General features: G+C 35.2%; 4 protein-coding genes across 5 annotated transcripts; 2 read left to right on the top strand and 2 right to left on the bottom strand.

The window, feature by feature from the left end:
* Positions 1-1371: 1371 nt before the first annotated feature.
* On the top strand, positions 1372-4981 carry LOC125862363 (ubiquitin-conjugating enzyme E2 32). The gene is made up of 5 exons (XM_049542412.1): positions 1372-1587; positions 2683-2814; positions 3418-3502; positions 4123-4286; positions 4371-4981. The coding sequence occupies exons 1-5, from the start codon at positions 1477-1479 to the stop codon at positions 4782-4784; spliced, it is 906 nt and encodes a 301-aa protein (XP_049398369.1). The 5' UTR covers positions 1372-1476; the 3' UTR covers positions 4785-4981.
* Positions 4982-5462: 481 nt separating this feature from the next.
* Positions 5463-6829, bottom strand: LOC125862694 (UPF0481 protein At3g47200-like). Its single transcript, XM_049542818.1, has one exon. It carries the CDS (start codon positions 6810-6812, stop codon positions 5544-5546), a length of 1269 nt encoding a protein of 422 aa, XP_049398775.1. The 5' UTR covers positions 6813-6829; the 3' UTR covers positions 5463-5543.
* A 2801-nt stretch (positions 6830-9630) lies between these two features.
* On the top strand, positions 9631-17072 carry LOC125862446 (aldehyde dehydrogenase 22A1). The gene is made up of 14 exons (XM_049542515.1): positions 9631-9910; positions 10586-10629; positions 11944-12036; positions 12461-12588; positions 13489-13611; positions 13738-13891; positions 14130-14233; positions 14307-14385; positions 14549-14644; positions 14815-14952; positions 15271-15486; positions 15571-15762; positions 16519-16662; positions 16746-17072. Exons 1-14 carry the CDS (start codon positions 9799-9801, stop codon positions 16902-16904), a joined length of 1782 nt encoding a protein of 593 aa, XP_049398472.1. The 5' UTR covers positions 9631-9798; the 3' UTR covers positions 16905-17072.
* Positions 17073-19096: 2024 nt separating this feature from the next.
* LOC125862934 (FIP1[III]-like protein) lies at positions 19097-27403 on the bottom strand. 2 transcript variants are annotated; one of them, XR_007446081.1, is made up of 9 exons: positions 27006-27403; positions 26208-26386; positions 25790-25916; positions 25531-25599; positions 25158-25259; positions 24901-25082; positions 22603-24406; positions 19453-20250; positions 19097-19312 (listed from the first exon to the last, which is right to left on the bottom strand). XR_007446081.1 is itself a non-coding variant. In XM_049543058.1 (9 exons), the coding sequence occupies exons 1-8, from the start codon at positions 27387-27389 to the stop codon at positions 19708-19710; spliced, it is 3390 nt and encodes a 1129-aa protein (XP_049399015.1). In that variant the 5' UTR covers positions 27390-27403; the 3' UTR covers positions 19098-19312; positions 19691-19707. The 2 variants fall into 2 exon arrangements, 1 of the variants encoding a protein (XP_049399015.1); XM_049543058.1 differs by having other exon boundaries at positions 19098-19312; positions 19691-20250.
* Positions 27404-27906: the final 503 nt, after the last annotated feature.

Consider the following 27906-nt stretch of genomic DNA (forward strand, 5'->3'; position numbering starts at 1 on the left):
CCCCCCCCCCCCCCCCCCCCCTCCTATCTCTTTGCTACTCTGCATATCAAGTCCAGTGGGTTTTCTCTCTTTTGTATCTCAACAACTTTCTATAGTATTTTCACCATGACTTTATTTGTCAAACCTGTTTTTGAAAACACTTCTCTTGAGCCTAGGGTTTATCGGAAACATCTTTTGCCTCACACAAGGTAGAAATAAGGTTTGTGTATCTAGTAGATCTCACTTGTGGGATCATACTGGAACGTTATTGTACCTCAATAGCTTCAAGGTTTTTAGTTATTTGAAAGAAAGAATTAGGACAGATAAATAGAACTTCATTACGTGTAGGTAAAATTTTTGCCTTTTTTGAAACCTCTTTAGCCTGCAAAGATAAAAATAAGATTTGCATGCATCTCATTCTTTTCGGACTTAACTTGTATGCCTATGTAATGTTGTTGAAGGTCTTGCCCTTTTTTCCATGCCTCTATCTTGGTTGCTTAATTTCTTTCTTTCTTGTGTAGTAAAACATGATGGAGATGTGTTGGTTGATTTTGGTCATTGGTGTTTTTTTAGTCTCACACTAAAAGGGTCAATATTAATGTTTTTGGATAGCCACATCTTTTTAAATTTATTTTTTGGAGTTTTAGATGACTTCTTTTTCTAGATGGTGAAGTTTTCCACAAGTTTGTCTTTTTGTGTCCCATTCCTCTTTTCGAGGCTTACCCTAGGAAACAAGATTACAAGTCCCCAATTTGAGAATTCAATATCATGTGTTTCATACTTTGCATTTCAACTAATGTGATCTTGAATCTTTTAATTAAGTTTGCACGCCTTTTAAGAAATAATGATTGATATTCGATAGTTTGTGACTATGCTTTTCAAGTAATGTTTCAAATTTTTCAATCGTAAATGTCATGAGATTTGTTCGATTTTCTTCATTCATAAATACTAAATTGAGAATTATAAAGAGTCAATCCTAGTAAGGGAAAAGTAAGTCAGGGTAATCTACTGTCACGTTGAAGGAGCCTCTAACAACTAAATTGGTATAAAAGAATTTATCGTAACACATAAAATTCTCTCTATAATATTCCTTTGATGAAGTTTTTGAGCATAACTTCGATAAGCGTGAGGGGTAAGCTATAAATAAAATTCTCTCTATAATATTCCATAGACGAAGTTTTCGAGCATAACTTCGATAAGCGTGAGGGGTAAGCTATAAATCCATCCCTTCTAGTCAATATATTAATCTTTTCATAATCATGAATTATTATTACTAAAACAACTCATTAAGATTTTGTCATTTTATCCAATAATTAGTCGCCACGTCATAGTGATGACGCGTCACCCGCCATCTTTACTTTCTTTATATTTATTATATTCTCACCCACCAATTTTTTTCTTATTCATCATTATCGGTGCTACTTTTTTGACCGGCTGTGGGTTTACGGTGACCGGAGACGGCGGCGACGACAGTGGCAGCGGCTCAGAGTAATAGATATGGCGGAAGACAAGTATAATCTGAAAAATCCAGCGGTGAAGAGAATCTTACAGGAGGTTAAAGAGATGCAATCAAACCCTTCCGATGATTTCATGAGCCTTCCTCTTGAGGTTTCAATTTAATTCCTTAATTTTCCTTTTTTTCTTATGAAATCGATCTTATCCTTTCATGTTTTATCTGTTTGGATCTAGAATTTTAATGTGGTGCATTTTTTGCTTTATGAGATTCAAATTTATTAAAAAGATTAACTTTTTAGGTGAATTGCAAATTATATGTGCTAATTTTCAGAATTGAGGATTAATGTAGTTTGATTTAGCTTAGAAAATTAGTCTAATTCGCTTGCCATGAGCTAAAACTGTGAAACAAGTGGATGTAGGTAAATTTGCTGGATCCATTTGAAAGTTAGTCAAATATACTGGGATAAGCAAGAAGTGTCCAATACATTGGAGAATTTGTCTGCTTGTATGAGTGTAGATGTAAATAGGGTGTGTGGTTAGTTGGTATTCAAGGTAAGAGGGTATAGCTAATTTGCTTTGTCGCGAGTGGTGGGGAGGCGGGGGTGTACTTGTTTGCTTTTTTGCTATGGAAGTGATGGTTTACTGCATTGGTAGGGAAGCTGTTTCCTTGATGCGATTTTTCCTGCATGGATGTACAAGTTTAAAAATTTGAAACTGTTTGGCAAAAGCTTGTTTGCTGTATTTACTGCTGACAAAATAAAATAAATTGAAAATTGGACAAGCAGCAACCATTGATTTCTAGTATTTAATATGATAGTGGTTCTATATAAGAATGCTCATGATATAAACTCTTAAGCTTCAATAAAGTTTTATAATCTAAGTTCATATGTCAAGGATATTAGTTGATCCTGCTGAAGAATAAACCTCACTAACAATGAATGATCTATGTGCTCTTCTAGCTCTCTGTTTGATGACTATGTGGTGTTGTGTATACATGGTCAAGATTTGATTTTTGGGCATTTTCCTTCTATTCCTATGAGGTAACATGTGTATATATGATCTTGAATCCATCACTGGTAAATGAATTTCATCATAATTGATTCTGTCGATATAACTTCAAAAGATTGCGTCTTGCATGAAATTCTATTGATAAATGACTGGTTGTCTTCCATTTACAAGTTACTTTTAATTCTAGGACTTGCACAACGACATAGCCATTTAAAACTGAACTTTATATTACTTTTTCAGGAGAACATATTTGAATGGCAATTTGCAATCAGGGGTCCACGAGATTCTGAGTTTGAAGGGGGGATTTATCATGGACGAATCCAGTTGCCAGCCGAATATCCTTTCAAGCCTCCTTCTTTCATGCTTTTGACAGTGAGTTTCTTTCTATTTTTAAAGCTCGTCTTACTCCTTGAGTCATTTTATGGAACAAGGTTTAGTAATTGGAATAGAGCAAGGCGCGAGCTTTGTCGGTTAAACCCCACACTGCGACAAGCAGACTTTACAGATTGGGCCGGGCAGGGTGCTAATAAGTTTTGATGTGAAAAAAAGGTATCATGGGAAAAAAGAGGCTAAGAGATTTCTAATTCAAGTGGAAAGTCAGCAACTCTTAGGAAAGTTTTTACCATACGATAAGATCTGACTCGAGTCTGAAGGAAGTTGTTGCTTTGCTCCATGTGCAAATCTTGAATAAGTTTTGAGGTGTGACCCAAGCCCCCCTCCCCGCTCCCTTGCTACACAAATTCGTTCAGGAGGGTAGCTAAAAAGGTTGGAGAAGCAAAACAAAAGGTTCGTGGATTAACGATCTGAAAGAGAATAGATGGGATTATTGGGTTGGTGGGGGCAAAAAGGAGTGTTTTGTGGGTGGGTCAGGTTACAGACTGGAGAAGCCAAATTTCATTAGCATCTAGGTTTAGAGTTGATTCATTTCATGTTTAATATTAATAATCTGCTAACTCATGGTTTTGCTCTTTTCAGCCAAATGGACGTTTTGAAACTCAAACCAAGATTTGTTTGAGTATTTCTAATCATCATCCTGAGCACTGGCAACCGTCATGGAGTGGTAACTTCATCATTCTCTCTTACCATTTTTCCCGATGTGTTATATTTTGATGAATTTCACTTTCATATCGTTGTCTTAGCGTTCTTTTCTTGGGATATATTGACAGATACCCTGTTTACGTGAAAGCAATAGAACAGTTCCTCTTGTTGCAATTTTAGGCAATGACATGTTAGGACATAAAAAGATATCTTCATCTGCATGAGTTGGAAATTTCCCTCAAAAATTATATGCTCCATTGCTTTTAACTTGTGGCTGTATTTTGCTGAGTCTATTATTGAAATATAGCATGAGGTTGTGTTGATGGATGTAAAAGATAGAAGATATGATTGAATACGTGCACTAAATTTTTTTATAATGGCTGCTGGTGTACTGTACTTGAGCAAAACAAAAATGCAGATACTGTAGTAGGCAAAAATTTCAAATCAAAAAGTGAAGTGTGAGCAACCTTTTTTTGCAATTATTATTCCTTAGTTGTATTGACTAGAGAGGAGCATTTTTCGGTGGATCAAGCTACTGCATGGTATAGTCTTCTGAATTAATGGATGCTGCTTCCCATGTTTTGGCAGGTGCACAGCTACTGAAGCTAATCCGTATTTAATTGTTTTACTTTTGATTTGCAGTTCGCACTGCGCTGGTAGCTCTGATCGCATTTATGCCTACCAGCCCAAATGGTGCCCTTGGATCACTAGAATACACAAAGGAAGAAAGGCGTGTTTTAGCTATTAAATCTCGTGATGTGGCTCCAAGATATGGGACTCCTGAGCGCCAGAAGCTGATTGACGAGGTATAGCATTATCTGAATATCATTTTGACAGCCAATAAGTTGTTATCTGTGGGCATGAGAATTAATAGTTGGTTTATTTTATAGATACATGATTACATGCTAAGCAAAGCACCACCAGTTCCTCAAGCTACTACCTCACCAGCTCCTGAAGAACAGAACAGTAATAGAGAGGACGAGGTTCAAGAGAGTCCTGAGAACCCCAGCAATGAAGCTACTGAAGAAAGACGTCCTAATCCATCTGTTGCTGACACAACTACTGAAGAAAGACGTGAATTGGCTTTAGATGCTGATCCTGTACAGGCACCTATAGAGCCCCCTGCTGTTCGACCTAATGAGCATCGGATATTGCATACACCTCAACAGAGCATTCCGAGGCAGGCTGATGACCGTTTCTTCACATGGGCAGCAGTTGGACTTACAATCGCTATACTTGCACTTCTGATTAAGAAATTCATGAAAGCTAATGGACACGGTGCTGTCTTTATGGATGAATCGTAAATCTGCCAGCAGTAATTATGGAGTTCGACAGGGGCAATTTACTTCACTTTCAGCCAACTTATGCAGAAAAAATGTAGTATATTTATCCTTTTGCTATTGTGACATCGATTATAAAGATTGTCCAATGTGTAAACATGATTTACCAGATGTTATTTCTTAGTGTTATTGTATAGAAAAACAATCGTCTTTTCTCTGAAGATGTGAAGAAGTTAAGATGAAGCAAAGAAATTCAGTGTGACATTGACTGGTTTTTTTATTCTTAATACTCAAAACAATGTATGTTGTTTGAGTAAAAGAGTAATACAGTCGGATTTCTCTATAATAATCTTCCATATCTAACTACATTTTCGTATGATGGTCAAGTTTTTTAATGTTATGTTATGCTATATCATATGTTCTTTTGCTATAACAACAACAATAAATTTAGTGTCTGGGGAGCGTAGAGTAGTTCTTACCTTACCTTTGAGAAGGTAGAGTGATTGTTTTCGATAGGCTCTTTGAACGAAAAATGAAAAGGATGCAACAGTAACAAGCAGAAGCAACAACAAGAAAAGGCCAAAACATATACGGACAAATGACGTAGTTACAAAGAGGTACAGTAAAGTTTTGACTTTGAATATAGTAATAAAACAAACAAGCATATATAGATATAATTTCAAATCTCCATATAATAATTTCTCAAGCATAATGCAATAAAAATGCAAACAAAAGAAACTAAAATTGCAGCAAAAACATAAAACTACTAAAGAAAAAAAAATGTTAGCATGAAATTCCTTTGGCAGTCTTCTTATATACATTGCTAATTTTCTGGCTGCATTTTTTCCACTTATTTTTCTTCTTGTATCCATTAACTTTCTCACAAATTCCACTATAATAAAAATCCTTGACATCAAACTCCACATGAAGCCTCATCATCAGTTGAAAAATCTCATCATCATTATACAAACTGCTATGCAAAATCTCTCTATCTGTCAAATAACTTGCATCATCTGCAGACCTTACAAGACTTTTCATGAGGTAAACGTAAGACGCAACGTGCTTTGTTCCACTTCTAAAGGTTCCACATTGCTCCAATGCCACCATATTCTTGAACAAAATCTCAGAGTAGCTATGTATTTTCAATGATGGAATTTCCAAAACTCTGTCTTTAGTGAATCTTACATTCATGACACTATCACTTATTGCTTTCTTGAACTTGATCCCTACATCATGAAGATGTAACACATTATGCATATGTTTTTGTGTTCCATTCGAGTGAACTTGTGGACTCGTTGGAAGATAACAATGATGAATCAAGTCCAGTATATGGTGAACATTAGGACCAAATTTCTGTATAGTTACAAGTCCATCACCAGGAATCAGTTTTCTAAAGAAGAGTAAAGCAAGTTGCATGAGGGAGTAAGTACATTCTTTAGGAATTGGAACTAAGTGAAACATTTGGTTAAGGATAAAGAATGGGATCTGATTTTCGAGTAGAATCAAGTCACATCTAAGACGGAAAAACATGTCGTAGTTGATAAAGAGTATATCATCTCTACGTCGAAAACCCTTTATAACAAACTTGATAAAGAGCTCAATAAGAAAACAACTATCAAGTAACATCATTTGAACAAACTCATTACTTCCAATTTGTTCAAATGTGTTTTCACCATAGCATTTTCTTGCTTTATCCTCTAAATTTCTAAGTGTTTTCACACAATTATCTAAAATGGTTTGTGTGTTTATTGGTTTTCTACTAACAAGTGTGTTGAGATAACACCACTTATGTTCCTCCATAGTTTTAAGGTTATCAACTCCATGATGAAAAGGACCTATTGAGACTAATTTAGGAGAGTAACTATATTCACTTCCCTTTTTAAGTTCTTGAGGAACTCTGTTGAAACGTCGAAAACTTGAGACATTTTTCATCTTTTCATCAATTGATTGTGCAAGATCTTCTTCTTCTGGCACGATATCGCGTAATTCATCATCATTTCTCTTGACATTTGTGTAAGATATATCTTCTTCCTTCATCTTTCCTTGAAACATGAGTAGAATTGGCTCCCTCCAAAAGCCTTACTTCATTAAACTTCTGCAAAAACAAGAAAAAGATCAAGTCAAAAACCTCAAATTTGTACTACTTCACCTCCAACAATCGCGCTAAGAAAGGACGAATTCAAGATTCAGAGTCAGTGCATTCTGCTTATTATAATCCGCTACGTCTATAGGATGTAAGAGGTGAAATGAAGTTACCAGATGAATGCAAATCAGAATATGTTGTTGATGACAAAAACCATAAAATGTAGAAATATTTGATGATTGGTAAGTGTTATAAATGTGTCTAACATGAGAGAAACTTGTATCTTTTTATGAGTTGAACATGTAGGAGAAGTCATTATTTGTTTACTTTATTTTGAGAGAAGCATTGTTTTGTCAGAAAGCAAAGTATTGTTGGCAAAGAAAAACTATGTATTAATTACTTTTATGAGAATATAGGAATATTTTACAATAATTTTTGAGTATTACCAAAAGAATATAAACATTCTTAGATTCTGACAATGCTCTGCTGAAATTTACCTTTCCTAACATGTATTGAGGAGACTTGGAGTAACGGTAAAATTGTTTCTGACATGTAGGTTTTGAATTTAAGTTATGGAAATAGTCATTAATGTTTGTATTAGGATAGAATATCTATAACACACTTTTCGGAATGCGACTCTTTTCCGAACCCAACAAACACATATATTATATGCACCGAATTTCCATTTAACCCGTAGTGATCATTATTGAAGCATATAGATATACACTAATATCTACGTCCTTCAATTTTGAATAATCACAAGTAGACATTTGAATTTGTATAAAGTCGAACAAATAGATACACACATCACATATAACATAATCCACATAGGGTGCAAATTGTCCTATGTGTATTATGTCACGTAAGACGTGTGTCTATTCGTTCAACTTTATAAGTTTAAGTGTCTACTTGTGCACACCCAAAATTGAAGGACATAAATGTGAGATGAAATCCAGTTAAATAACATATTTATGTTTTATGCCAAATGAAACAATATAATTGTCCTATGTAGATTATGTCACGTAGGACGTTTACAGTGTTTTAAAAGGAGGGGGTGTGAGGCGGGGCATTTTACTTAGTATAGGGTGAGGCGTAAGCCCTATGGATCTTTAAATTTCAATTTACAATATAATATAATAATATAATAACACGAAATTATATAAAAAAAACATCAATAGTTTGAAATAATTACAAACATGATTAAGAAAATTCATAGAAAATAAAACTTCTAACATGATTATACAAGTATAAATAATCTAATATCTTAAATTTTTATAATAAAAGAATCTTTATTTCTAAAAATATTTTTATCATACTATATGATTTACCTTACCCCTCCCCCTCCCCCCCCAAAAAAAAAGAAGAAGAAGAAGAAGAAAATAATCAATAAAACTTACTATTATTATAATAAAAACATCACTCCATCATGAAAAAAATAAAATCACTTTCAAATAGCTAAATAAAATATGATAATTTTGAGACATATGACAAAACCATGAAGACCAATGATAAGTGGAAAAGTAAAATTTTGCTACGTATTTTTAAAAGAAATGTTACGTACTAAATCATCACCTTCACAGTGTTACCAAATAGTAAAGATGCGATACTACAACTTGTTATTTGAGTTACTCTCGATCTTCATATCTTTATAAATTAAAAAATTATTAAGTNATCTTTAAATTTTCAATTTACAATATAGTATAATAATATAATAACACGAAATTATATAAAAAAAAAACGTCAATAGTTTGAAATAATTACAAACATAATTAAGAAAACTCTTAGAAAATAAAACTTCTAACATGATTATACAAGTATAAATATTCTAATATCTTAAATTTTTATAATAAAAAAATCTTTATTTCTAAAAATATTTTTATCATACTATACTATTTACCTTACCCCCCCCCCCCACCCCAAAAAAAAATAAAAATAAATATATAATCAATAATACTTACTACTATAATAAAAACATCACTCCATCATGAAAAAAAATAAAATCACTTTCAAATAGCTAAATAAAATATGATAATTTTGAGACATATGACAAAACCATGAAGACCAATGATAAGTGGAAAAGTAAAATTTCGCTACGTATTTTTAAAAGAAATGTTACGTACTAAATCATCACATTCACAATGTTACCAAATAGTAAAGGTGAGATACTGCAACTTGTTATTTGAGTTACTCTCGATCTTCATATCTCTATAGATTAAAAAAATATTAAGTATCATTCATTTATTCAAGAATTATGAGGGTCAACAATGTTAACTAAAGTTTCTAACACATAAATTGTGTAAGATCTATAAGGCGAACCTCCAGCATTGGACGTGCATAGGGCGTATAGTCGGGCGCAAGTTTTACAGACCAAGGTTGTATGAAATAGGATGAAGGGTTAGGGCTGGTCACCTTATTTCTTCGTTGAAGGTGCGATCCCCCGTTCCATCAATGCTACTTTCCTTAGTTGCTTTTGCAGTTTATTTTTATCCCGATGTAAGTCTCACATTTGAGTCTCGGGGTGTTTTGCTAGAATCCCGCCCCAGAACGAGCCCCGAGGCGAATTTCAACAGAGTCTTTTAAAACACTGGATGTATATATCTATTTATTCACACGTTATGAAATAAAGTCGTACATGTCTATTTGTTCACGCGTTATGAAATAAAATCGTATATGTCTATTTGTTCACACGCAATGAAATAAAGTCAAGTTAAACAGTACAATCGGCCAAACCAGCCATAAAAAAAAATATCAATATTTAAAATGTGTGCAAATCGACTTTTAGACCGCCACTGATTTATCTTTTTTTTAATTTAATAGACGACTGAAAAAGCGACGTCTACGAGGAACTTAGAATCTCTCTTCTCTCTTATGGCTATGGCGATTCCTTCAAATTCCTTCTAAGAGTTGTGTGAAAAACCCTAATTAGTCTTCTTTGAAGCTTCTAGAAACCTTCTAATGGCGTTCTGGTGGCCGTTGATTGTTATCGCTATCGCATTTGCGATCTGTAAATTACTGTTGATGCTCATTCCTGACAATGTCCCTTCCATTGATGTCGACACTTCTGATGGTAAGCTTCCATACGAATTTTGCTGTTTGAACTACTTTTAAATTGCTTATTGAAATGTTGTAGTAGTAATTTATTCAGTTCCAATTTGTGTTACATTTTTAGCTTATCGAAGCTAAATTAGAATAGATTAGTTGAACTCAATATTTTAGAATTAAAATCTATCATGATGAAAACTGCATGTTGAAATGGTGGTTAAAGTTGACGTAGTTTGAGTTTCGGAAAGTAGAAGGTGTAGATTAATTGATTTATTTAACAAAAAATTAACTCCTTATGGTATAATCTAATTTAGATTAGATCAGCTCAGTATTTTGGAAAAAATTAGATAATGTAAGTTGACATTCTTCTCATGATGAAAAATGCATGTTGAAATGATGGTCAAGTTGACATAGTTTGAATCTCGGAAAGTAGAAGGTGTCACATAAATTGGGACAGAATGAATAGATGATTTGTTATTTTTTTTTACTCCTTGTGGTATTAGACTTCTTTGGACTATTGTTCCCTTTGAACTGAGGGTCTATTGGAAATAACCTCTCTACTTTTGTTGGGGTAAGGTATGTGTATACTCTACCCTCCCGGTATGGTGTTGTTGTACTTGTACTCCTTATGGTATTACATTGTTGATATTCTTGAATCTATTACATTGTTGGTTGTTTAATAATGTTTTTGGTATTGTAGTGTTGGATGATGGGAATCAGGCTAAAGACAACAGCTTCATTTATGTAAGTAATGAATGAAATTCCTACTTGCTTAAATGGAATTTGGTACTTTTATATGATGTTGATTTGAACTGTAGATGGTATCAGTTTGTATTTTGCTTGTTTTTGTTTAATTGTTTTGTTTTTGCTTCTTCTTTTTTTCCCTTTTTGTGTTCGAAATTTCACTAGTTGGATTTCATCAACTCTCTTTTAGTAGTATCTTTCTTTATGAAGAGGCACTTAGCTATAGAATATAGATATTTACTGAATTGCAGAAAACAATTTGAATTTCCATTAGAGGTATGTGGAAAGTGTTTTACATTAGAAATCATACACTAGTGATTATTTACTTAAACATTTTACAATGTCAAATTGAGTAAAAAAGCAGGTGATATTATTATTATTATTATTATTATTATTATAAAGGTGGTGGATAGAGTATGAGGATTGAATTGCCCCTTAGGGGGTAGCTAACGGTTGAGACAACCTTGGGAAGCAAGATTGAAGTCCCAACAGAAGCTATGCTAGATGAATTATTCTTATCTTTTTAAACCTTGGTAGCTTGAGTTTACATGGTATAGTACTTTGTGAGAAGGTAGAAAATATATGGTGGATTAACCAAGTTGTGCACAAGCTGGCCCAGACATAACCTTTTAAACAAAAGAAAAGAAAAGAGAGAATGTGATGATTGTGTTTTGGTGGTATCTTAATTTTGACAAAAATACCTTATTGATGGTTGATGCAAGAGATATGTAGCAAGAATGGGGATATTTGAGAATGAATGAGCTCAAATATCCCCATTCTTGCTACATATCTCTTGCATCAACCATACAGAGAGTATTAGAATGGGGATATTTTATTAAAGAAAATGAGTTCCATCCATAAGTTTATGAAGTCAATTTTCTTCTCTCAATGGAACTAAGATTAGAATGGGGATATTTTATTTAAAGAAAATGGGTTCCATTCATAAGTTTATGAAGTCAATTTTCTTCTCTCAATGAAACTAACTTTTTCGACAAAACATTGTCTCAAATTCGAGATAACCAAACGTTAAAAGTTACTGCAAAAACATTTCCGTTCAAGAATATGAGTTTTATGTAGTTTGTCAACTCACATCTTACTGAGAGTAGTTCCTCTCACTTACACTATCAAGAAAGCATTTCTCTTTAGGAGAACAAGTCCGATGACACAGTTTGAAATTTACTGTAGTATGTATGTCCGTTTAGTTATTCAAATGGACTTTGCTCTCTTATTTTTTGTGGAACTTTATATGGTTCATTCCGTAAAGTGAAAGAATGTGACACTTGTATATTATCACACTTAATTTTGCTCATTTAGATTCCCTCGAGAAGGCATACGGACAAAGTTCAGTGCTATGAACCAGCAACAATGAAGTACCTGGGTTATTTCCCGGCGCTGAAACCTGATGAGGTCAGATTTATGTTCTTATATAAATATGGTATTTGTGTTCCTCTATACTAAATGTCAAGATCTCCTGTCATGCACTAGACTAACTTTTCCTTTTCCCTCCTTCCCTTGTTTACATGGTTCAGACGTTCAGTATCTAAAGTTCTTTTATGAAGTTTTGCATAAAGATACTCAGTCATCTTATCAGGATTTGATTGGGCATTCAGTTAGCTGTTTCTCTTTGCTGCCACATATTGTCATGAGAACCTTTACATGATAAACGTATACATGAACTTCAACATCGGTTTGTTCTTATAAATAAGATTCCAGCTCACATCTGCAATCTTATTAATTTCCTTGTTCTTCGCCCCTAAAACCAGCATCAATGGACTTTTGTGAGATATACACATGCAAGCCAAATGTAATTAACAAACTAAATCATGCTCAGGTTAAGGAGCGGGTTGTACAGGCAAGGAAAGCTCAGAAGATATGGGCAAAGAGTAGCTTCAAGCAAAGACGCCTCTTTCTACGTATACTTCTGAAGTATATTATTGAACATCAAGACCTTATATGCAAGTAGGGACACTTACCATTTAAAACTGCTATTTTACACTGCCAACAGTATTGACACATTAAATTATGTCCGAGGAGCAGAATGAATGATACTGAAATGCTTAGGATCCTTTTGGTTAATTGTTGACCATGTTTTTTTAACATTATATGTACAGAGACACAATTATGACCTAATATTATTGGACGTCGAAATGAAATGTTCTCAGTGATTGAGTTATACACTACTATGGTGTACACAGTAAAATGTTTCAGGAGAGACTGATAGTTGAGACAACTTTTGCAGTTGGCTTAGCCTCATCTTTAGAAAGAAGAAATAAAAGAGTTTTACTTTGAAGGTCTTAATCAATAGGTGAAGATAGCTTCAGACAGAAGTAGCAGCTATTGTTATTTTATTCCCTCCCACTCTTCTAGCTCTGACGTGAACACTCTTCTTCCAATAGATTGAAAGTGCTTTGAAACATGATTGCTGGAGTACTGAGCATTTTGAGGTTAAACGGTTCCATTGGGCATAATTTCGTTTCACAATCATATACTAAGAAAAAATTGGATAGGAGATACCTGAAGTCTATTAGGCTATTGCCTAGAGTTCAGAACTTTATGTCAGTGACCTTATTTCCAAGTGTTGGTTGCTTCAATGTTTTCTGTCCAAAAATTTGCAACATAACTAATGATATAATAGAGTCTCACTTATCATAAATAAACAAGTGCAAAAGTAACTGAAGAATCTCATGATTACGAAAGCCTACCGTTTGTTCGATTTCTCTCTCTCACGTATGACAACATTTAATTTTGGTCTTAAGAGTTAATTGCATTGGAATTGCCTCTTACTCATGCTAAACTGCTACTTATTTTCCTATTTTCATTTGACTGGGTTGGATGATTTCTCTGAACAACTTTTGCTAGTATCTCTTCGCGTGATACTGGAAAAACAATGGTAGATGCCTCCTTGGGAGAAATAATGACTACATGTGAAAAAATCCATTGGCTTCTTTCAGAGGGTGAAAAGTGGCTAAAGCCTGAATACCGGTATGTTATGAAAATGGTTTATCTTCCTTGCATTTCAATAAAATAGTGGATTCATAACTTATATGGTTTCAGCCTTTGATACCTTGGGAGTAATGGGAATTTATGGTTGTGTGTTGTGGCTTGCAGTTCATGTGGGAGATCAATGCTTCACAAGGTTGCAAAAGTGGAATTTTCTCCTCTTGGTGTTGTTGGTGCTATTGTTTCATGGAATTACCCATTTCACAATATCTTTAATCCAATGTTGGCTGCAGTCTTCTCAGGAAACAGCATTGTGATAAAGGTCTTCTTTTTTCTTTTCCAACTTCCTACATTGCTTGTTTGCTCATGGATTGAACTTTAGTAACATGGAATGCAATTGGAAAATATTTGAGATTAGCATGCTTAAATGTAGTTATCAGATCTTGAACTTAAAATATATACACATAAATAAAGCTGCAAAATATACAACGTCATGGAAGCGAACTGCTAAAAAAGCTGTGGTTTTGACTTTTGACGAGATAACCTCCTTGTTACCTTAGGTCTCAGAACATGCCAGTTGGTCCGGGTGTTTCTATCTGCGAATAATTCAAACTGCTCTTGCTGCAGTCGGAGCTCCTGAGAACTTGGTAGAAGTGATAACAGGGTATGCATTATACAACATTTATCCTTTCTGTTCTGGTATGATTTGTCATACATTTTTAAAATTTCATTGCCAGCTTTGCTGAAACTGGAGAAGCACTAGTATCCTCTGTTGACAAAATCATATTTGTTGGATCTCCTGGTGTGGGCAAAAAGGTAGGCTCCATTTTCTTTTCCAACTTCGCATACATGCTTATATATTCTCATCTAATACAGAGTGATTTAAAACCTCCATTTTCATCTTCTCTATACCTTTTACTAACTTTTCTTTTCTTTTCTGTTGAATTATAAATTCTAATGTTCTCTTAGTGTTCTACAGATTATGCGAAGTGCTTCAGATACACTGATACCAGTTACCCTTGAGCTTGGTGGAAAAGACGTATTTATTGTCTGTGAAGATGTTGATGTGCCGCATGTATAAACTTTTCCTGTCTGCTTTCATTTTGGGTGTCAAGTACATTTGTTTGCTTTTCAACTATGATTGGAAAATCATTTAATATCTCTACGAGAAGTTAAAGAAAGAAGATCATTCATCTCTATCTGTTTCTCATGAGTCTTTAAAAGAACTAATCAAATTTGATGCAGGTTGCACAAATTGCTGCTAGAGGAGCTCTCCAATCAAGTGGGCAGAATTGTGCTGGTGCAGAACGCTTTTATGTTCACAAGGATGTTTACTCTTCTTTTGTTGCTGAAGTTGTCAAAATTGTGAAATCGGTTACTGCTGTATGTAACTTTTCTCATTTGTGTCATATTTTCAACTCGATGCATTATAAGATCTTTATTCTTTCATGAAACATAGCATTTTGCACATGGTGCCTTTTTGGTTTCTTAGTTATATTGCTCACTGATCCTATCTAAATTCTGGTTTGCTAATAATTGAGAGCCGTAGAAGCATTAGTTTGCCTAGAATTGAGAGATAAATACACAATGATTGCCTGAATCCTAAGCAGAAAACTAATGGCTTTGAAATTTGTGATTTTGCTAGCATAGTCTGATTTCTAAAATACTTAAATATTTAAACTGAATTTTTTTTTATTGTAGGGACCTCCTTTGTCCGGCAAGTATGACATGGGAGCCATATGCATGCAAGAGCATTCTGAAAGGCTTCAATACCTAGTAAATGATGCCCTAGACAAAGGTGCTGAAATTGTTGCTCGAGGAAGTGTAGGCAATATTGGCGAAGGTGCTGTTGATCAGTACTTCCCTCCTACTGTGGTTGTTAATGTGAATCACACAATGAAACTGATGCAGGAGGAGGTATCATCAGTTGATAGATTATCTTTTTAGTTACTACTGAGATGAAGGTGGTATGGCTAACTCCATATGGCAATTTGCTTGCAGGCTTTTGGACCAATATTGCCGATAATGAAATTCAGCTCTGACGAAGAAGTTGTTCAGCTTGCAAATGATTCAAGCTATGGGCTTGGTTGTGCTGTATTTTCAGGCAGTCAGCGTCGTGCTAGGCATATAGCTTCACAATTACATTGTGGAGGGGCTGCTATCAATGACTTCGCATCAAATTACATGTGTCAGGTACCTGTAGGCATTAGGCTCTTGAAACATTTTATCAAAGAGTTTGGCATACTTATATGTGACTATTTGCTATGATGTTTGAGGTATGCATACAAATTAGGAGAGAATTTTGTGAACCTCAAGAAAATACCCTGTTGCATCTGCTTGAAATTTACAGATCTCACATGGTCTAATTATTACATCAAAGGAGAACAAAAAAGATCCTCTTTCTGCCTTTAAATGTCCGCATTTGCAAATTTGACGAGCTAGAAATTAGCTTCCTTACCTTCTCTCTTCTACAGCCAGAAGTAACTGTTGTAAAACACTATCAAAAGTTACCCTACCTTTCCACTCATGACTCACTCCCATTCTCAACTCCTGATGCTCATGACCTTCCTGCGCCTGTTATTGGTCCTGAAGCTTTGCCATGTACCTTGAAATCTCTCTTCTGAAGGCCAACTACCTGAAAAGACCATTAGTTCTTTACGTTAAACAATTGCTTTGTCTATCGGAAACAACCTCTCTACCTCTGAGGTGGAGGTAAGGTCTGTGTACACTCTACCCTCCCCTTACCCCATTGTGTGGGATTACACTCTGTATGTTGTTGTAGTTGCTTTGTCCAACATTGTTTATCCTCTTACAACCCTCTTTTGTTTAGAATTTTGGAACTTCCAGCTTTTCAGTCCAACGCCTTTTGTCCTCCCCAGCACCCCTTTCTTTCACGTCTCTTTTTAAAATGGACCCTTTTAACATTTTCTCCTGAATAATGATATGCAGTCCTTGCCATTTGGTGGAGTCAAAGACAGTGGATTTGGAAGATTTGCTGGTATTGAAGGATTACGAGCTTGCTGTCTTGTAAAGTCGGTTGTGGAGGACCGGTGGTGGCCATTTATTAAAACCAAGATACCAAAGCCTATTCAGGTGAGTTACTCATCTACTGAAACCATCCTGTCATTCATACATTTCATATCATATAAGTAAATTTTACTCCCATCTTTTTGCAGTATCCTATTGCTGAGAATGGATTCGAGTTCCAAGAGTCTCTGGTGCACACTCTTTATGGTTTGAACATCTGGGATCGTTTACGGGCATTGGTGAATGTTTTGAAAATCCTCTCAGAGCAACCCCCCGCTCCCACAAGCAATAGGAGGAGAAACGACTAAGACCACAGCCCGCTCATCTTTTTTGCCAGAAGCTTAAAAACAAACACTTTAAATGAATTGCCAGTTTCTATGGTGTAGTTGAATTCCTACTCATGTTTACGTTTGATTTACTTAGATAAACAATTTTGGTTTTGGTCAGGATTATTCAGATCAAATCGAATTAATTTTCTATCCTGGCTTTGTCAAAATGTGACTGATATGACCCAAGAATATACCAAAGTAGGTTTGGTCCCAAAATGGCTACATTACACTAGTAAATAAATCTATCTATTAGACATATTCAGATAGAGGAAATAGTTTGACATAGCTTCTTGAAAAATTCTTTTATGTGATTAAAAATCTCTTTGTAAAACGATGGAAAGGCTATGTAATCAATTGACCGAGCCAATTGTTCTTTGTTGTATTACAACATTAGCTACTTTTAGAGAAGTAAATACACGAACAAGTGGAGCAGACTCGACATATACTATACACTAGTTACTAGTACTATCTTTTAGCGGCAACTGTTATTTGATTTAGTGGCGGATTTAGTTGCCGGTAAAACAAACTTTTCGTGGCAGATTTTGTTGCCAATAACACTTACTTTTAGCGGCATTTCTTATATGATTGCGGCGGTTTTGTTGCCACGAATACATCTTTAAGCGGCGACTATTATATTATTTAGTGGCGGTTTATGTTGTACTTACTGTGACAGTTTTTGTTGCCACTAATACTATGTGGCAATTGTAATCTGATTTAGTGGCGGTTTTAGTTGCCACTAATACTTTCTTTTTGCGGCGACTCTTACATGATTTAGTGGCGGTTTTAGTTGCCTAATATTATCTTTTAGTGGCAACAATTATTCTTATTAATAGCGGATTTAGTTGCCGCTAAAACAATTTTTAGTAGCGCCTTTTTAGGAATTAGTAGTTTTTGTAAACACTAAGACTATCTTTGAGCGGCAACTGTAATTTGATTTAGTGGCAGATTTTGTTGCCATTAATACTTTCTTTTTGCACTGATTCTTATATGATTTAGCGGCGGTTTTAGTTGCCACTAATACTATCTTTTAGCGGCAACTGTTATTTAATTTGGTGGCAGATTTTGTTGCCACTAATACCTTCTTTTTGCGGCGACCTGTTTATTTATTAATGGCGGATTTAGTTGCCGCTAAAACAAACTTTTAGCGGCGACTTTAATAGGAATTAGTGGCGGTTTTAGTTGCCACTAATACTATCTTGTAGCGGCGGTTTAAATTGCCAATAATACTACCTTTTAACAGCAACTGTTATTTTATTAGTGGCGGATTTAGTTGCCGCTAAAACAATCTTTTACGGCGACTTTAATAGGAATTAGTGGCAGTTTTTGTTGCCACGAATACTGACTTTTAGCGGCAACTGTTATTTGTTTGTGGCGGATTAAGTTGCCGCTAAAACAAATCTTTAGCGGCGACTTTAATAGGAATTCGTGGCGGTTTTAGTTGCCACTAATATTATCTTTTAGCGGCAACTGTTATTTTTATTAGTGGCGGATTAAGTTGCCGCTAAAATAAATCTTTAGCGGCGACTTTAATAGGAATTCGTGGCGCCTTTTGTTGCCACTAATACTTTCTTTTTGCGGCGACTCTTGTATGATTTAGTGGCAGTAGTAGTTGCCACTAATACTGACTTTTAGCGACACTTATATGATTTGTGGCGGTTTTGTTTGCTACTAATACTTTCTTTTTGTGGCGACTTTATATGATTTTTTGGTTGTTTTAGTTGCCACTAATACTTTATTCCCGGCGACTCTTATATGGTTTAGTGATGGTTTTAGTTGCCACTAATACTATCTTTTAGTGATGATAGTTTAATGATTTAGTGGCGGTTTTAGCTGCCAGTAATACTATCTTTTAGCGGCAATAGTTTAATGATTTAGTGGCTGTTTTAGTTGCCACTAACACTATCTTTTAGTGGCAATAGTTTAATGATTTAGTAGCTGTTTTAGTTGCCATTAATACAATCTTTTAGCAGTAATCGTTATATAATTTAGTGACAGTTTTAGTTGCCACGAATATTAACTTTTAGCAACGTTTGTTATGTGAATTCGTGGCGCATTTTTGTTCCACTAGTTATCGAAAAAGTCACAACTCATTAAAAAAATCACAAACCTAAGTTACGAATATTTTAGTAATTTAACATTCAAGTTAGAAGTTCATGCTTTCAAGGTAATATAGATATAGATAAATAAACAATTAGTATTAATTTGATCATATACAATGTAATTTCCAACGATAGGGATTTGGATGAACCCTTGCAACCTCCTAACTCCGTCCCTAACGTTACGCCATACTCACTACCTTATTGAAGCAAAATATCTCAGACAAGCCTGCAACTTGAACTTGTAGATCCATATAATCAAACAGGAAAATTGCTTCCAAACCACTGCTTCTGAAACATTTCAAGGAATTCATAAGAAAAAATTATAAAACTTAACTGAGAAATTGTACATGGCAGACACCATGATTTCTCAAGAATAAAGCTTGTACCAAATGGGAATAAAGTTGACTAAATAAAAGCTCAAGCCATACCATCATCACTGGTAGCCTTACATCCTTTGAAATCAAAATAATCAATTATACTTCAGAGGGAAAAAAACGCATTTAGCGCAACAAAACAGAGAGTATTCTTTATGAGACTGTGATTTCTTTTTCCCTCTTTACATGGGAAACTTCTCAACCCCGGTCCCCAGTTATACCATCAGCAACCATTTCTTCAATCAAACGCCACTATATACAGATCCAGTTATGAAGGTGAAGTGAGACGCACCTTCTCTAATACAAGCATTAAACAGTTGCCTTGCTTGCAGCCCATCTCCTCTTTCGTGCTGGTCTTGGTTGCATAGGTTCAGTTGACACAGCAAACGAATCAACCAAAGGCTTAGAGACATTCTTTGTATCACTTTTGAGAGCAATAGGTTGCTTGAAACGTTCTCCACGCTTTTCCATCTTTGCCATGATCTCCAAAATCATAGGGTTGTTGTCCTGTCCCTCCACATTTTTATCATACACGAAATTCTTCATTTCACTGATTTGTGATTTGCCAGAACATGTGATTCTCTTTTTAATGATTTTCTCGTTCATTTCTTCAATTATCTGACCTTCTTCAATATCCAGAGACTCTTCCTGGTTGGCATCTGAGAATATATCAAGCCTTTCTTTATCATTTTCTTTAGGATCAGTTGTCACATTTCGAGTTCTGAGTGTCTTCCTGAAATGGGGTTTGCTAGTTCCATCGATGGGCTTCAGCTCCACATAACTATCTGAATCCAAGTGGCCATACCTGTCAAAGGATGTTACACCCCCTGCTTTGGAGCATCTTCCGGAGGACTGCAGATCCATGGTCACAAATAAAAATCAAAATCCTGATAGTTTACACAATTAATGAAGAGAGGCCGCCTTATCGTGCGTGAGCTCACGTGACATAAAAACTTACCATGAAGAGAATTAGAGAACTTGTTAACTGTTAAAGGCATAACTAGCATACCAAGTACTCACAAACTTGAAACTTTGAAAGGGAATGTAACTTAAATAATTAAACAGAAGAGAGCTATATAGTCAATGGCTATATGCGTTTGTAATAAATTATAACTGGAGCTGAAGGATAAAAGGAATTAGCATACGTGCTAATCAAGATGACTTTCCGAAGCAGACCATCATGCTTTTGTTTACCAATAAAGTGCAGCCAAGAAGAAATTTAAAACATAGGAATGTGTTAAGAACAAGGATAATAACATAAAAATAAATATCAGAGAGACCATATAAACAATATGGTATCAATGTATCATAAAATTGATGAAAAAGAAATGGCTCCTGAAGCAGAAGTAAAACACTATAATTGCGAAACGAAATATGCAGTTAAAATTTTCTCCACATCTGATTCCCTTTTCTATGATGATTAGTTTGTTTTTTTTAAAAAAAACTTTGACACCACCAAGGCAAGGGTCGGATCTTACCTCAAACAGAGCTGAAGAAAGTAATATGTGGATTCTAAATTCTAGAAACAGCATAATTAACTCTAGTTCTTTTTTATTATTTTGATAACGGAGGTAGCAAATCTATTAAAACGATGGGGAGAAACGTAGAGAACCTTACAAAAAGACATAGTTTTCTACCAAAAGCACTGCATCATCTGTACTAAATGGAATATCAGAAGTAAAAAATACTTCCAAATTATGATGTTAAATTGTCATGAGCTCACACAGAAAATCAGTATTTTTAATTTGGTCTAATCTACTTAAGATCCCAAGCACTACATATCGAAACATTGAACAACCCCTTCCATTGATAAGAGAAAAACAAGACTTCATTCTAGTCCAAGTTCAAGCAGGAGCAACACCTAATATGGCCTCTCAAAAATTGAATATAGATTATCTGTCTAGCTAAAATTATCATTTCCAATCAAGATGCAAAGTTGTCCAGACACATAAAAGGAGCATGCATTAGGACAGCAACTTCAGTGGTGTAGTGATCTCCTTTTTCTTATTTCACTGCCCAGCTCACATTCTTGAACACGACTTGAAGTCATCATATTCAAAAAAAGTTGTATTGAAGAATAAATGAAAGCAAATATAACACTTTATTAAAAACTGAAGGTATCCCACATACAAAAGTGTATGCCAAGAAAGAATATAAGATTTGATAGAATGTTGAATCATGTAAAGTTCTTGTGTAAGCACTAAGCACAATTTTATGATGGTTAATATCCAAAAAGTCAGGACATGTAGGTTGACGCTGATAGTAAAAGTAAAACACAGTTTTATGCCAATGCCGGCTACCAAAGGCAACTTACCTCCTAAACTATTGCTCAATTTAAGATAAATGAACAATCAATGAAGTTATGCAGAAACATTGCGCTAGTGACATATCAATCTATCAGACTCGAGAAAAAAGATTGACAGCCCATTTCAACACAACAATAGAAACTATTTGTGTTAAATGAGATCTCGTGAGTTAGAAGAATAAGTAAGCCTCGTCATGATTACAATTTAATGATACTCCAGTAATACAATTTGGTGTGTTTTCTGCCTAGTTTACTGAGATCCGCTTTACTGATATTAAAATTGCAGTACATAGAAAAAGTTTACTTGCTTATTCCTGTTGCAGAAGTTTACCTATATAACTACACAAAGACAATGAACTTCGGAGTCCTCTCTTATTTTTTGCAAAAGTGCTATCACATTAGATATCTAATGTACTTCAAGTGACAAAAGACTAACACCAACTGGAGCTACAAAATGGTAACATGTCCCTTAAGCAAACACTCTTTTCTCGTCAACATATAGAGGACTGTCAGTAACAATGTTGATGCACATTTGTAGGATCAAGAAATAAACGAATAAATGGTCACCAACAGATTTATATGGTTTCATAAGTAACTAGAGAATACTGATGATCAATTGCTTAAAGGTAATAATATAAGAATTCCTAGAATAGCAAGCTTAATATAATTTTGGAGTTGACAAGTTCAATTTTTTTAAGGGTCAATTCAAGAACAATTTTTTTTTTTTTAAAAAAAACAAGGCAACATGAGAACTTTAATCTGAAATCAAACGCACAGGGAAATAGGAGACCTTGGTAGCATGAGATGATATCACACAATGGAACAGGACCCAACATATATGGAAAACTCATATTTACATATATACTATACAATCTTGACATTTGTATACACAAAATTACCTCTCCGTTCTCAACAATCAAGCCCGTGTCAACAGAATCTCTCCCTCTTGGGAATCTCCTCCAATGATTATCTTTATGAAAAACTTTAGACCCTTGACCAAATTGACTGGCATTATTGCCTTCCCTGATCAATTTGTATTTTTCCTGCTCCACATGCCTATCATCTAAAAGCTTTTCTACTGGGTTGGGTCCATGATTATTGTCAAATGAATTAAACCTTCGGTCACTTGAACTTCTTCTGAACGAATATGACGTCCTCTCAGCATCGAATATATTTTGCTGATACCTAGAACTGTTTTCTTCTTCAACCCATTGCATGCCTTCAGACTGCCGGCCCCCTCTTCTTCTTTTAAAATTGTCCTGATTACCCGGATACTTGCTTGTCTGATCGGCACCAATGGAGTTGGTCAAATTAGCACCACCATCACATTTCCTAGTCCCACTGAATATTCCGTGTCTGCCACGTGGCAGTTCAGGGATCTGCCACCTTCCGCTAGAAGTACAAGATTCTCTATACAAACGAAAGGATGGAGGTCGATACCCATCAAATTTCCCTTCCTCATCCTTTAGATCCATGAAACATATATCATTTGGACTTTTGCAAGGACTGACATCTCTCCTTTTGCCCCTACTGGGGCTTTTAATTTCTCTTCTGAAATAAGTCAAATTTACATGATAGCCATCTTCTAGAATATTAGTATCCCTGTGGTTGTATGGTCTATATCTGTTATCAGTCTCTTCCATGATATCGTAGATGTAATTACATTCAGTTACAAGATCATCAGTCCTCACTCTCTTCTTACTCGGCAGCTGATCTATTTTCCGCATTCGTTGACTGGGATTCTCATCATCTGAATAGGAAATATACTTATCGATCCATTGTTCCGATTCATGAAAAGGAACGGTGTCCATATCCTGAACAGTGAGTCTTCTCCCATAATAGGGTCTATCTCTTTCCAACAATTCATCATCTGTATAAATTGATAGTTCAAGAGGATATAGCTTTCTTTTCACACTTCGACCGCCAGACCAGTTTTTGTCATATTTACATCTTAACTGATGTTCCATCTCAGGAATTTTTGTAAAAGAATCCTGGCATGGATAATCAGAAAATCGTCCTGCATTAGAGTAAAAGGGTTCTGCCCTCTTAAAATGTGAAGTATCTTCCCTTTCATGAGAGTCAAAAGCATATCGTCTATCTCTGTGTCTGTATCGGATCACAGTTGAATTACGCCTTTCATACAGTATCCTAGCATCTGATTTGTGGGAATCCTCATCTTTCAGGTGAGCAGGAATTGTTTCACTCATTCGACCAGGTCTTCTTCTGTCATGCAGCAGATCTCTTTGCACAGACCTTCTACCTCGTGTAAAATATTTAGGATCACCAGACTTTGTTCTGTTATGATTGGTTCCGTAAATTGGCTGGTAATCAATTGTACCCTTCTCCCGTAACGCAGATTCTGTGTTTGATAATAACCTTGTATGATGATCATGAGATTTCTCTAAGTCAAGAAAAGTCCCATCTCCAGATGTGCCACCATGACTTAGAGAACAACAAGATGAACCTGGGCTATGCTCTCTGCCTACACCACGCAGTGGTTCTTGCAACTTTATAGGTTGTCTTGGATCAGATATGTCTCTCTCACTGCTTTTATTTGCATCATGAGAAGATCTAATTGCTCCTGAGGTTTGATCAACATTACAGTAGGTCCCTTCTTGGTGGTGTCGCTCATCTGCATAAGCGAACTCGGAATTTCCGTAGTTATCTGAACCCATAGACACGTGCTCACAAACAGGTGTAATCCTGGAATCCAGAGTTAATTTTATGAGAATGAAGTAACTTGAACCATTAAATACATTTTTATGTATCATCAATCAGCAGAAAAACAGGAGAGATGTGAGAAGCAAGACTTAAAAGTAAAGGTGAAGATAGCAAAAAGAAAGCCGACAATGGATCAGATTACTCATGGTCCATGAAGAAGGAAATCTTTGAAAAATTTGACAATATTTTGCAAGCATGTCTAGGAAAACAAAACCTTAAAAAGACTTAGAAGCTGACAACTTTAAGCCAACTAAGCATCAAGAACATGTGAGAAAACCTATCACATTTCAAACTCTTATATTGCAACATATATAGCCTTCGAACTTTAACTACATAAGGATTAAAATCTGCAAGGTCATTTTTACTGACACGTCCTTCACAAAATAGTTGTGTTCCAATGTGAAGATTAACCAGCAAAAGAATAATGCAAGTAGTGTTACAGACTATCATCACAATTCAACCAGCAGATGACATACCTTCCAGATGTAGACTTGAATGATCCTTCTCCAGTTCCTTCCAAGCTGGCTAACTCATCTTCGCTGGGACTACTGAAACAGAGAAACTCCTTTCTATCTCCCCCAACATCTCCATTCTCAGATGCTTCCCGCTGCTCTTTTGTAGAACTTATGGGATCTTCCATTGACTGCTGCAAAGCAATCTGGTGCCAGCACAAGCCTGTGAGCACACAGCAATTAGATGGTCAAGAAAAGGGAAGAATTAAAAATTTTGATACCTGTATGACGACACCAGAATCCCGATACTGTGGGCGTCCCACATCTGTTGATGGTCGGCGCTCAATCATGCTCTCTTCCACCTCTATTTCTCTACCTTTTGGCTGAACATTGGCAAGTTTATACCATAAACATCATTAACAGTTCAATTTCAGATAACATTTAAGAACTGTTAGGTAACGAAGACATCTACATTTTTTTGTAAATGTCATCTTCAGCATGGTTTGAACAGAAACATGGTCACCCTCAGCTTTCACAATCCATTTGATACACTAAGCTCACCAATTGTTTCTTTTTCTTCTTCTTTTTATAAGGTAAGGCTTCACTTATTGTTTAAGGAATAGTAAAACTTGACAATCATCCAGAGATACCTACCTTACTAATTTTCGAAGTCTTGTAGTCTGAATCTTTGACTATCTTTTTTGCTTGATCTCGGTGCTCATCCTATTTCAAAAGTCACGGCCAATGATAAACATGTAAGACATGCAGTAAAAATAGTAGAAACAACTTTGCCACAATACATGCTAGAAAGTTGGAAAGAAATACAAAAACAAAGATAACAAGAAATGATAAAAGGAAAAACTATATACTCTAATACATATCAGAAACAGACAAATTTATATGCATTCATTACCAGGCAGTTGCAATACTGTTTCCAACTATCTTCATCAAAGCCAAAATTAAAATAATCTCTCAAGTCAGCGCCTGGATACCGCCAAGGTTTCTTCTCAAACATATCAATATTCACGTCCAATATATTCCTGAAAAATTATGGATCAATTACATATCTACGAAATATGAAAAGATTAAGCCTACAAAAGAATATAGAACAACTTTATCTGGTAAACCTATTTCATAACAGTTCTTTGATGAGATGACCAACACTATCTCCAATAAGCAAATATGCACCAGGAAAAGTGGAACCAGTTGTTTCAAATGTAGATAATTTTCTTTTAACAGTAGGTTGAACTGTTTTTTCTATAAAAATGGAAACACAACAAAGCATTAACCAAAGTTTAGAATACAAGCAAAGTTTGACAAAACATATTAACCTTGACCAAGGAAGTGAGAAGCTCTGTCCATTTTGAGCAGCAAAGCCTGAGCCCACCCTTTGCGTGTAGCTATTATCCTCCCATTTGCCCTTGACAAATGCTGTAGAATAAGAAGGCGCACAAGAAGATCCATTGGCTTTGAGATGACTTGAATATGCTACTTGTGGTGGTCTTGTGTTCTACAGACAAGAGGGGGCGAAATCATAATTCGGAGAATGAAACACTATGAAGTAACAGAAGTACAGAACAGTATTAATCCATTTTCTTTCCATATAGGTGGCAATGTGGCATTCAGGCCAGCACCTTGACTAATCCATGAAAGCTTAACTGCATTAATTCATGTAAACGCTGATGAAGTCTATCATCAATCATCATGATAATTTTCACACTTGAAGAATTCAAAAATAGATAATCGCGAAGAAAACACCTAAAGGCATTTCCAGTAAAATCCCCAAGTTGCAGCAAGTGGAGGTAGGTGCATTGCAAGAAAATAAACTGAAGAGAGTATACATTTACCAAATATTAAGTTTTTCAAGCAAGAAAAACTTAATTGCTGCCAAATAAGAGTCTTCGACCATAGTAAATGGCAGGAATATTAAAATATACAAACCTCATAATCAGCTTTACACTAACCTCCCCTGTTTTATACATAAAATCAAACCAATATAAGCATTCAATAATCAAAGCAACTCCTCTAATCAGTAATCAGGTTCAACAACTAAGCAACACGAAAACAATTTCAAACAAGTTCAAATTAACACTACTCTTTTTCACTAATTTCACAGTCTATAATGCTACCTTGTAAATGTTTTTCTCTCCATTGCCACTTCCGCTGCCATTTGAATTCTGTCCTAAACCATTTCCTTTATCACTAACACTAAAACCTCCATTTCCCTCAATTTCATCTTCATCACATCCAGCATTGAGAAAATCATCATCACCTTCATCATCATTCAACAGTATGTTCAAGTCATCACCACTCTCGCTCTCACATTCCTCTTCTCCTCTTACAGCATTTTCACGATTACAGTTTCCGTCAGCAGCATTGTCGTTAACCTCATTAACTTCCGTTTGAACCTTCGTTGAACTCTGTAGAGCATTGATTGCTGAACTTGCTTGAACTTCAACGTCGGCATAGAGATCGCCGAAATCATCGTTGTCGTCGCCGGCGACGTTCACCATTTTGGAGTGTACACAGGAAGTGAGTGAGCTCAGGGTTTTAGAGATAATCATGAGTTTCTTAAACCCTAAAGATGTACTATTTGGAAATTAATGCAAAGTTTGTGGGTGAAACTGTAAAAATTGTTATTTGGGTGTGTTAGGTGTGACCAAAAAAAAGAATTTTAAGAAAAATGTGTTATTTTCTTGTGTTAAGAAATGTTCTTTAAAGTAATAAAATATTCTTTAATAAAATAAAAAAAAAAAAACATATTAAGAAAAGACTAACATGATGATTTTCCTCGAGAGCTCATATCAATGGAAAGGTTTGTTACTATGATGTTTGTCGGTTTTTCACCAATTGAGAAAAATTATGTGTTCGTTCTTTGAAACGATTATACATAAACTAAGTTTTGAACGTTATGAATAGTCTAATTAAAGAATAATAACAATAATATATTTAATGCGAATATACCTAATTCATGTTTTGAGAGAGGTAGATAAGTTATTTTTGGTAAGATCCTCGACTTAGGAAAAGCAT

The sequence above is a fragment of the Solanum stenotomum genome, chromosome 4 (assembly GCF_019186545.1).
Source record: "Solanum stenotomum isolate F172 chromosome 4, ASM1918654v1, whole genome shotgun sequence".
Lineage (NCBI taxonomy): Eukaryota > Viridiplantae > Streptophyta > Magnoliopsida > Solanales > Solanaceae > Solanum > Solanum stenotomum.

What these genes read in the sequence shown, in the direction of transcription:
- LOC125862446 (XM_049542515.1), top strand. Translation starts at nt 9,799, where the DNA reads ATGGCGTTCTGGTGGCCGTTGATTGTTATCGCTATCGCATTTGCGATC. An exon ending in GAAACAGCATTGTGATAAAG is followed by an intron (nt 13,892 to 14,129) that starts GTCTTCTTTTTT and finishes TTGTTACCTTAG; the next exon opens with GTCTCAGAACATGCCAGTTG. An exon ending in AGATACCAAAGCCTATTCAG is followed by an intron (nt 16,663 to 16,745) that starts GTGAGTTACTCA and finishes ATCTTTTTGCAG; the next exon opens with TATCCTATTGCTGAGAATGG.
- LOC125862363 (XM_049542412.1), top strand. Translation starts at nt 1,477, where the DNA reads ATGGCGGAAGACAAGTATAATCTGAAAAATCCAGCGGTGAAGAGAATC. An exon ending in CTTCTTTCATGCTTTTGACA is followed by an intron (nt 2,815 to 3,417) that starts GTGAGTTTCTTT and finishes TGCTCTTTTCAG; the next exon opens with CCAAATGGACGTTTTGAAAC. An exon ending in GCCAGAAGCTGATTGACGAG is followed by an intron (nt 4,287 to 4,370) that starts GTATAGCATTAT and finishes TTTATTTTATAG; the next exon opens with ATACATGATTACATGCTAAG.
- LOC125862694 (XM_049542818.1), bottom strand. Translation starts at nt 6,812, where the DNA reads ATGTTTCAAGGAAAGATGAAGGAAGAAGATATATCTTACACAAATGTC.
- LOC125862934 (XM_049543058.1), bottom strand. Translation starts at nt 27,389, where the DNA reads ATGGTGAACGTCGCCGGCGACGACAACGATGATTTCGGCGATCTCTAT. An exon ending in GAGAGAAAAACATTTACAAG is followed by an intron (nt 26,387 to 27,005) that starts GTAGCATTATAG and finishes TCTTGTCTGTAG; the next exon opens with AACACAAGACCACCACAAGT. An exon ending in TTCTCACTTCCTTGGTCAAG is followed by an intron (nt 25,917 to 26,207) that starts GTTAATATGTTT and finishes ATAATTTTTCAG; the next exon opens with GAATATATTGGACGTGAATA.